Source organism: Anopheles maculipalpis, chromosome 2RL, assembly GCF_943734695.1.
Source record: "Anopheles maculipalpis chromosome 2RL, idAnoMacuDA_375_x, whole genome shotgun sequence".
In the NCBI taxonomy this organism is placed as follows: domain Eukaryota; kingdom Metazoa; phylum Arthropoda; class Insecta; order Diptera; family Culicidae; genus Anopheles; species Anopheles maculipalpis.
The window spans coordinates 53,767,574-53,778,422 of record NC_064871.1 but is presented as its reverse complement, the minus strand read 5'-3'; the positions used below and the strand labels follow the sequence as shown (position 1 = coordinate 53,778,422).

The window sequence follows — 10,849 nt, the reverse complement described above, 5'->3', positions numbered from 1 at the left end:
TTTTCCACCGAACGCGACACCGACTATGCCCGAGCCCACAGGATGACAAATTAATTTGACCAAATGAAAGCAACCGCAACGAATTCGAAGAAAGCCCACCGAAACATCAGCGTCAGACCGATCTCGCGGATCGGAAAGCCATCCCGCTAAAACACGACTGAAAAGAATTTATCAACTGGGTTAACTTTGTGACAACAACAAAAAAAAAAACCAACAACAAGCAAAATTTTCCTGGTTCGATGGGATGACCAGGATAAATAAGGTCAAGGGTTGTATATATCCTTCAGATCGGGCGATCTGATTGACCGTTAACAGGACAGCGAGTTTCGGTCTCTCTGGCACGGGCACGCTCAGTTTTCCCGGAAGTCGTTGCTGCTTTATCAACAACAACAACAAAAAGTTGACGGTTTGTGTCACATTTTTCTCCATACTTTCACTGTTTGATCTGAGAAAAGGGAAAAGCAAAACATGATAAAGAAGGTAACAAAAAAAGCACGTTAATTGAAAAGGTTTAAAGGCAATGGCGCTTCGATACTGTGGTAAGGTTTGATGGAATTTTCGTTTACGATAAAATCAATAAAACTTTAATTACCAATTTGTTCTATGGTTGGTTTCACGGAATTGCATGTGGTATTGTGAGCTAGCGTAGGGAAATGTTTTAAAGTGTTGCTTTATCAATCACCTTCCAAGCACGCTGCATATGCTAATGGAACGCAACTTTGCGCAGATAGTTCTGCAGTTTAAATTAGACATAAATTGAGTCTTTCTTCTTCTAACCTCGGGCGATACACTTGAGCGAATACGTATTAGCTACAAATTCCAATAGGACAGTCTTTAGACATGTGTTCAACTGTAACAGTTCATTAAACTATCAAAACGAGATGATAAACGTAAACAATTTTTTGCAAGCATCTCTTGCACTCCTCACCAAACTACATCAAACCGAAAATTTAACAGCATTATTTACATTTCCTTAGCCTGACTGAATTCTGCCTATGGAACGATACCGCCAGATTCTTTAAGATTTTTAGTAATAATTTATCGATGAATTCTTAAGTCGAGCAAGGGAATATGATCAACTATCTGACACAAGCAACTGCATGACCACGCATCACAAACACACCCTGAACTTGCTGTCAAACTTTAGCTTGATTTTCGAGTAGTTTATTGAATAATTTGTACTGGGCTTAAAATTTCCCCTTTTGTTAGTGTTTAATTTTTCATTGGTGTGTTTGTGTGCAATCGCATTGTCCTATATGTGATCAGAGTGTAGCTTTTTTTACCTAACAAAAGCCCCTTTTTGCTTGAAGGCTTTTATGATGCAGTTACCTAAAGTGATGCCTTCACAACTGTCAGTTTTTTTCAAACCAGACTCACAACTACTACTACCACCACTACTGTCACTACTTACACACTACTGTAGTTGTAAAGAGTCCCCGAATAGCTGCTCCAGGCTGCTCCTGCACGAAGCCGTAAGACTGGAGACTGGCTTTTGTTTGTTGTTGTGTGAGTGTTTTATTATTAAATTTACTTAGCATTTACACATTACTAGTGACAAGCGGCATCTGGTACCCTTGCGTTCGCGTTTGCCACGCTACGAGGCGCTGCAACACAACGAGACAGGTGGTGTCAGATGCTCGGTTCCGTTTGCCACGCCTAAACACTAATCTCAATTTTTTGTCTTTCACTTTGCTTTGGTTTGCGTTTGATTTGTGGTTTTGTTTTTGTGTTAGTTTTAGTTCTGTTGCAATTGCGGACAGGATTCAAGGAACAACAGCACGTAAAAAAAATCCATGGCTATAAACTACATGAACCTTCGCGCTCGATTGCATTTTCCAGTTGGTTCAGCTGAATTCTCCGGTTGTACAAAACACTAACGCATTCTGGGTTGGAAAATGGAAAAATTAAAGTGTGCAGCGAAACACAACACAAGCACTGTATCGTTGTCGTTTGTTTTGGTTTTGTTTATACATATTTTGCACATGCTCTGAGCAGAAAATTTATCAATCCTTTCCCTACAGTGCACCGATATGTACAGGCGTACGTTCGTTCGTTTTTGTTTGTTTCGCGTTACGGTGAAGCAGCGAAAAGTGGAGTAAAACAGGTCGCTAAAAAACAGTCGACACTATCGTAATCACTACATTACGTCTACATAGAAACATGCGTACGAGGCGTTAACTTACCAGCTGCGGTCATCAAAACTGGTCAGCCGCACACATACACCTGGTGCACCAGGCGAGCTTGTGCACGTGTGAGCTTTTTTTTTTTTTTGATTGGCTTTCCCTTTGTATGGTTGAGTGTGTGTATTATTCTTTTTACATCGATTGTTAGCTATTTCTATTGGTTGACTCCATCCGTGTGCTTTGGACAATCCTGCGGATGTGGACTTCACACCAGTAGAGCTACGTACATTATTCTTGTCGTTGCCTTTTCACATTTGGACGAGAATGATACATTGCTAAGATGGTATGTACCTATACAGCTTCCCTCGATGCGGACCTTTGTTTTAAATTGCTTCACCTTCACTGTCTCTTCCCAGATGAGCGTGTATGTGTTATGTTGTGTTGGCATTTGGCACAGACGTTCGCTACCGAACACTTATCTAATACAGCTGCGTCTCGTTGAGCAAAGGTCTTGTACACACACGCACGCACGAACACTCCTTACTCCAGCTTAGTTTAGTCTGTCTAGTGCTGACGAATACGAGCAACGCTGCAACGAAATCGCTCGTTGCGATTGCTATCCATGAGAAAGTTTCATCATATATGTATATCCTTGCGGCTGCAGGGTGCAGATGATTGGTTGTTGTTTTTTTTTTTCAACTTGCGGATTCTAGGAACAACGATCGAGACGAGAGAGATGCCAATGGAGCTTTCACTGCGTACGGAGGATGAAGGACCGAATCGAACTGTGCTGATGAAATGAAACTTAAAAACAATCTACTCCGATGCGATCTTCTATGTACACTTGTGGTGAGTACAAGAGACGAAACAGTGGAAGGTTATCCTTCCGGTTGATCACACGATGAAATTGAAGGATTTATTGTGCCACAGCCGGGTGTGGTTGAGATGTCGATATGTTTGCCAACCGGGTACGATGGGAAACGGAGCAGCTGGCTGGTGGTGGAATACTGTGACCCACCCATCTACTCGAAGCTTTTTGTAAGATTTGTTTAGCCCTTTAGGATCCCACCGCTTGCCAGCATCCGACCGTGCGCAAGCTATGGGAATGATTTCCTTAAACAACACGAGTAATCTCGTCTCGTCCGTACTACACCACAACTGGACTTCGATCCAGTTCCGGTGAGTTCTCTACCGCACGGCGGTGGTTTGCAACAAATAAATAAAATGGTCCCCTACCATTCGTTTGCTTCTTGTTTGTCTTTGCTCTCACCTGACAGCGGCTTGTGGAAGGTTCTGGGGAGACGACTTTCCTCTCGCTCCCGCCCTTTTGTCCACCGTCGATGCAGGCCGGTGGGACGGGTTCGTTGGAACACCGTTTACCCGGCACCCTGCGCTCGACGGTGGCTTCTGGCTAGCTCCAGGTGACGTTACGCCGCTGGGAGGCGTTGCGCCGTGCTGCTGGTTCCGGTACCGCTATGCTGCATCTGTTGCCTCGTTCCGCCGCCTCGTCATCGTCCCGGTCGCCGGCACGGGCTCCCGGTCCGATGCGTCCCACTCACTCGATGTGCATGATCTTTTTAAACGCTTTTCGGAACTCGGGATTGAAGATGGTGTAGATGACAGGATTGACGAAGCTGTTCATGTAGCCGAGCCACGTGGTTAGGTTGAATATCGTGACGCCCGGCCGGCAGTCCTTGTCAAGCTTTGCGCACATCGCGTCCATGATGTTACAGGTAAAGAACGGTACCCAGCAGAAGAGAAACACACCTATTGGCACAAAAATACACGAATGTTGTAGTTTATTTATTTATTTATTTATTTATTTATGTTTTAATTCAAATTGTCTGCCTCTCAGGACTGCACCATTTTTATGCTTAAAATAGGGTAGGGAGGGGGGGGGGGGGGAAATTATGATAAGGAGTCATTAGTGGTAAAGGATTTTTATGGAGTAAATGTAGTGGACTCTAGAAGGCGAGTTTGGAAGTTTGAAATAGGAAAGTTGAAGTCGAACAGCTCGTGATCTCTGTTGAAAGAGACGCAACATCTTAACCAAGGATCATTCTGGCCAAAAACCGAACGGCGGGAAGGAATAAATATGGGTGGTCTATCACGAAGTCGACGAGAAGGGACATACAGGGGTATAGAAGATAGAAGTGAAGGAACGTCGAGTTCAGTGGAAAGGATACATGTGATGACGTAGGACCGCGCTTGCGAACGGCGGGATCTAATATCTATTAAACCCAACATACGGCAGCGGAGAGAATATGAGGATACAGGAACAGTGGAGCCGTGAAGAAAACCACGAACAGCAAGGCACGTAAACTTCCTCTGAACCCTCTCTATTCTCTGCATAGCGGTTTCTCCGGCTGGAGTCCACACTACGTTTACATAATCCAGAACGGAGCGAACCCAGCAACAGTGCAGTGCCTTTAAAAATAAAGGATCTCTGATATCAGAAGTCATGCGGAAGAGTGCTCTATTAGCTTTATTAACTACATCGTTAATGTGTTCATCGAACAAGAGTCCCTCATCCAACTAGACCCCAATATTTTTCACGGTGGTTACTCTGCTTATTTGGGTGCCGCATAAGTAGTAGTTCCATAACAGCCGATCAGCAGAAGGCCTTCCGAAAGAGACGTCACAACATTTAGGGGGGCAGAGCACCAACCCATTGTTCAAACACCAAACAGAAAAATCACTAAGAGAGCGTTAGAGAGATCAACATTCTGAAGACGAAGACACGGGGAGAAAGATTTTGATATCATCAGCAAAAAAAAAGGTTTCCATCAGTTGGAAGAACATTAATGCAGTCATTGATGAAAAGGGTAAAAAAGATAGTACTAAGTGCACTTCCCTGAGGAACGCCAGGCAAGCCCACAAACGACGATGAAAACGAGTGTTCCAATCTGACTGAATGAGATCGATTCGAAAGAAAGGACCCGATCCAGGACAAGATTGGTCCTCCAAACCCAAGTTTCTCCAATTTTGCAAGCAGTACGTCATGTGGCAAACTATCAAAAGCTGCCTTAAAATCAGTATACATAGTGTCTACTTGACGTTTACAAACAACGTTGGACATAATAACAGACACAAAACACATAATATTTGTCGAAGTAGAACGTTTGAGCATGAACGATCCCCCTTTCTGAAAATTGGACGGATCCAGGCCGTTTTCCAGACGGCTGTAAAACTTCCCTCTCTGAGCGATTTTGCAAAAAGAACCAGACGAAACAAATTCGTCTGGTGTAATTTTAGTTTCTTTAGAGCTTTTGAAACCGCATTTTCATCTATTTCTACGGTCATCATCAATTGCCAAAGCATCGGGGAGAGACATGGATCAACGAACACGCCTGAAAAATGTTTCAAGAATAGTTCACTACAACCAATGGGCGTATCAGCCACACCATCGCCTGGAGAGATTGAGGAGGGAATGCCATTTGATTTGCGACGGGCATTGGCAAAACGTCAGAATGATCGAGGGTCAGGGGCAAATTTAGTTTGAAGGCGCACTAGGTAAGATCTACAACATGCCCCATTATAGATATTGTATGCCGTGGAAACGTATTTTTACACGCGCAGTAGTTGATTACCGTGTAGATATGATCACCTTAACAGTACATAAGGCTTTGTAATACGCATCTCTTGAGATATTTTGTAACGTAAAGAAAATTGTTACTATCTTTAACACTTGACCGTCTTTGAAAACATTCAGATAATTTTGTACTTGGGACAGAAGAAAATCCTCCTACTTTTAATAGGTGAATGTAATTTCAGAGACTCAAAGCCTCTATAATTAAACACCAAAAAACATTCAATAGTGGAAATAAATTTACTGAACTCAACAGAATAAACTTCATGACGTTTCAATTTGACAGAGCTTCTGAAGTACGTCAACATTTTTAAATACATTAAAATAACTGATGATTGAATCGAGAGTTAGTTGAAAGCAAAGCAGGAATCGAACAAGTGCTTAATGTACAAGTGCTATAAAATAGCTTCATTTGAAACTGTCCATAAATTATAGCTCACCGTCCAGATCCATCATCATGATCGACAGAAAATCTGTAGAAAACTTCATATTGATCCTGTAATCGTTCGGGATTTCGTCTCAAACATTTATCAAAAGTTTCCTAGACTTTTAAGCTTCCTGTGACACGTGTTTGATCTGCGACTAAAGCAATATACCGGCCGTTTATCAACAAACTGAATTGTTAATACCTTGGCAAAAGTTTATCAACACCTGTCCATCAGCCGTTTCAGCTAAGGAAGAAGCGTATGCTTGTTCGATCTATCTACAATGTCCGGCGCAGATCCAAAACAAGTGCAAAACCGGCATGATTATACTAAAAAAATGGAAGAAAAAAACGACACTTGTAAAATCGAACGTTTACATTTTACTTCCAGAACTCACGAGCCACCCTGTCAAACATGCTTTTCTCACATCGTTACGAAAAATCGTATCGCTTACGTGACAACGTTGTGCAACTAAAAATAAACAACAGCATGCCATCAGCAGAGCATAAAAAGCGTAACATAAGCTGCCCGTCGCCTTCAGCCGTTGGTGCTAGTTGCCAACACTCAGGAGAGGCACAAAAAAAAAAATCAAAATCTTTGCATGTTTCGACTTTTAAGTTGCACAAAACAAAGTAAAGCATTTGTCACGGTTCAACGTTGTGGTGAATACTTTGAAGACACATTACGAGCAAAACCCAGAAAAAGATTAATTTGCTTTTACGTCATTTAGCGTTAAAATGAAAAAGTGCTAAGCGCATTAGTTTCGTTGGCACAGTTATTAGCATACTAGTTAATTAAGTCTCCACAGGCAAACGTATATTTGCATTAGCTTCATTTCATGCCGCAGGGAATCCGGAATCAGTCCAGTACGAACCTGCAGTCCCGCATGTTGTTGCAAAGTTCATCTGATTGCACTCAGACATTAAGTTTACTCGGCCTCGTAACCTTTATGTTTTAATTTTTCAACACATTATACTGTGGGTGGGAGATTTAGTGTGTAAAAGTTACAAGGTATGATGCTTTTATTAGTACTAAAGCATTATGACCACTGCCACTGCCCAAATCATGAGTAACGTGGTCATCAACTTGTTTATTACATCATGGGCTTAGTGAGCCTGATGGGTCAAGCTAAAGTTTCAGTTTGCATCTGAATGATGCCGTGTTTCGTGCTACCTTCTTTTGGTTAAACTCATCAACTACATATTTATGAAATGTTTAGGAATGCTTGTAAGGAATAATGCAGAATATAAATACAAAATAATGCCAAAAAATGTGGGCATTATGGTGTATTGTGATCGTGACACTGTGGCGCTTCCTAGCGGCTACTAGTCTAATCTGTTGACGTCGATAGCGATAGCCATGAGAAACAGTGTGCACCACAAAAACGTAGCGTCTTAAGGTGCACGCTTTGTGGTAAAACACCACAAGATCAATACACTGATTGAAAGCAATATGGAGATGATAATGACTGTTGATCATATTGTTTTGTACACTTACCTAAGACTATCGCTAACGTTTTGGTCGCTTTTCGTTCCTTCTTGGCTGACGATTTTTCCCGTTTCTTCTTTGACGCTTTATTTACTTTGTAGATTGTGAACCTGTGGATGTGAAGGGATAGTGTGCTATTTTTAGTAAGCTGTAAATTTTTAGAACATCTACTAAAGCATCATATAATAATGAAGCAAAAAATGCAATTAAGTAAGTTTTAAAGAATGTTTTAAAAAGTATACATTTTACTAACTTTAATACCTTTTAATAACTTTTCTGGTTCCCAATTGAATCGAAAAAATGCGTAGGCCTTTAATAGTTAAAGCTACCGTAACGAAGTCAGCAATCGTTCGTACTCGTCATAAACCCCTTTTCCGTAGCACAAATAAACCCATCTCAAACTGAAATCAAAGTGTATCGTTTTATGACGGCCATACGGTCCCAAATATGAACAGATTTCACACCGTTACGATCGTCATCATCGCCGGCATCGGTTGTCGTCGTGCTCTATATTACAGCTGCCCGTTTGACCTTTGTACGTTCGCTGTGTGTTTCGAACGTCGATATAACCGTTTCAAGAGCCTTTTCTGATGCCAGTCCGTGTCAGTTGCAGGCATCAACTGTACCGTGATTTCCCTCTTTTATTCCCGTTTCTGGAAAATCCGAAAACCGAACAGACCGTCCATCGTTCGTTGGAGTAGTCACGGTTTTGTGACCGAACGGGGTGAGAAATATTGAGTACGCTGTACCTATTTTTTTTAATGCGTTTCTGAACGGCGATGACAACGGTTACCATTGAACTGTACAACGGTGGTCGTTGCGTGGACAGTTGAACGTGATGCTCGCATAAGGGAATTGGCTTGTATTTTATGTTAAAAAAACCAAATTAAAATACCTTCACCATGGGGAACTTATGTCGGGCAGAAGGACTATCATAAATGAATGATAACTGTTTGAATTCCACCTGCGTGCCAATGTTAAGGGGAAGCTTTCGAGTGACAGTTGAGAAAAACTCGTCTGCTATGTAAAATAAAAATAAATGCAATCACTCATTCGATTATATCGGACGGTTGGGATCGCTGTGGAATATCCCATGACGACACAGATGCTCTATTGCAGTTCTAAATGAATTCGCCTAAAACCGTACACAGACAATGCTGCATTCATTTCTCTAAATAAAAAAGGGATTTATGATTTCGTCAGAAATTTACTCTACCAGTAGTCATCAAAGGATTATGTTCTAGGGACGAGCTTTAAAACGTTCGATCAAACCTTTCCGTGAAGCTTTATACTAAATTGCACAGTGAAAATAAGGTACGGCTTTATAGGTTAGCCTCAACCCAATTTTATATGAGTTCATTTTTTTCCCCCGTTCAGCTTGGTTGTGTTCGCGTTATGCAAATAACCGCAGTGCCTTTATCGGGTTTTCAACGGTGTTTAAATTGAAACACAGTCCGTGGCATCGCAGGTTTATGAGGCCACCACGATTTCAGTTCTGTCCGGACACATAAGTGTTGTGAAGGCGTCGTTCAAGACACTCGTATTGCGTGATAGCCCTCCGAAGAATATGAGGACACTCACACAGAAAAGATACTTAAAACCGTGCTCACAAACTGTACAAAAAGGAGATTATCCATCTTTCGGCGAGTTTTTCCTGTTTTTTATTTTTTTAAGAGGACCATGAACCGTTTGCCCGTGGTCGCCAGTCCACGGCTACCAAAGTAAAGCTCTGTAGGGACAACAAATCATGGAAATTTCATCACTCGGAGATAAATTTGGCGGAAATTTAACAAAATTTTCATTATGATTTTTATTAGCGGCAACGCGTGACGTACTTTACCGTGGCGTATGTATGCACTCCCCGCGGCCGAAAGGAAAGCGAAACGAATCATCCCATTGCGGAAGGTGAAAGTGTCCCCATGGCAATAACAGTAAATTTCTTATGCCCATTAAAACGGGTACGGTGTGTGCCTGTGTCGCTTGCTCCAGCGTTTCGTTCGCTAAAGGATGCATCACCGAAGACACTCGAATGGGTCCAAGGATTAGTGAAAGGATTTAGGGGCTTCTTTTCCGCACAATGGTTAGCGTTGAAGCTGTGGGAAATGTTTGTGCAAGGTGAGGAAAAGAACACTTTCATCGTGTGAACTTTTTGAGCGACGGGTCGTAATTTATTCAAGCGGGTTATTTTTTCCCATTTTCCTTCATGTCAGTGCAAACAAATCAGCTTTAGAAGAAAGTCTCGTTTCTAAAATTCAAGCTCGAAGCAGTTTTTTTTTTTGTAAGCTTAAACATTGAAGAGAATGTGCATATATGATTTTTGGCACACTAGAACGAATTACATGATGCAGCATCAAATCAACTCAAATTCATGCTTCGCATTATTTCAAAGTGAGCATATTTAAGAGGTAAATACTGCCAAGCAAAGAGAGCCTCTTGGAAAGGTTCTTTAACTCAATTGCAAAAATGCATCATCTGCCAATAGCTAACGAAGTGTCAGAGTTGCGGTTTGATCGTCAATTTGGGGCTATCAATCAATGCATTTAATTACGTGAGCCTTTCGACTTTTGGTTGTCAACCATGCCATTGAAAAGCTTAACAGAATAAGTCATGCTGGTTGAGGTAATTAATCATGGAAAATACTTTTATTTGACATCCGTTGGAATGGTGTTAATTAAATGGTAATTCTCTCAATAAGCTTCATATTGATTGACGCGAATGCTTCCATATGTAATGATCCAATTGTTTTGATTTATTTTTAATGCACATTTGAATCTAATAGCATACGAGGAAACTTTAAACGAAAGCGAATAAAGTAACAGATTTTTCTTTATTTTATATGGGACTGTATTGCGTTAACACAAATTGAAAGTGTTTTAATTTAAGTGCAAAACAATGTAAATATCATACAAGTTAATAAATATTCTCTAAAATATTGAGAGTATTTAATTTTTTAAATAGAAATAATCTATTTATCCAATATGATAAAAAAAAGTCAAATGTTTCTAAAGCCATCCGTGGTTGGGCTAAACTGCATTTATTAATTTCTTTTATAGATGTTCTGAGCCGTTTTGGCTACATTCACCTATCTAGGTTTTGATATTTACATTTTTAGTTTTAGTGCTGTATCTTTGAAAGCTAAGTTTTCCTCTCTTTGTTTTGTTAAAGTTTTGTAACGCGTTTTAGTGTTTTTTTTTTGTTTAGAATTTTGTGTACAAATTTGTTTG

At 40.9% G+C, this 10,849-nt stretch overlaps 1 protein-coding gene across 1 annotated transcript in view; it reads right to left on the bottom strand.

The window, feature by feature from the left end:
• Positions 1-3,571: 3,571 nt before the first annotated feature.
• LOC126559783 (dopamine D2-like receptor) overlaps positions 3,572-10,849 on the bottom strand; it is a 117,508-nt gene continuing 110,230 nt past the window's right edge. Inside the window, exons 9-10 of the mRNA XM_050215957.1 lie at positions 7,635-7,735; positions 3,572-3,890 (exon numbers count right to left, since the gene is read on the bottom strand). Coding sequence (XP_050071914.1) covers positions 3,679-3,890; positions 7,635-7,735 — 313 coding nt within the window. The 3' untranslated portion in view covers positions 3,572-3,678. The remainder of the gene's footprint in view (positions 3,891-7,634; positions 7,736-10,849) is intronic.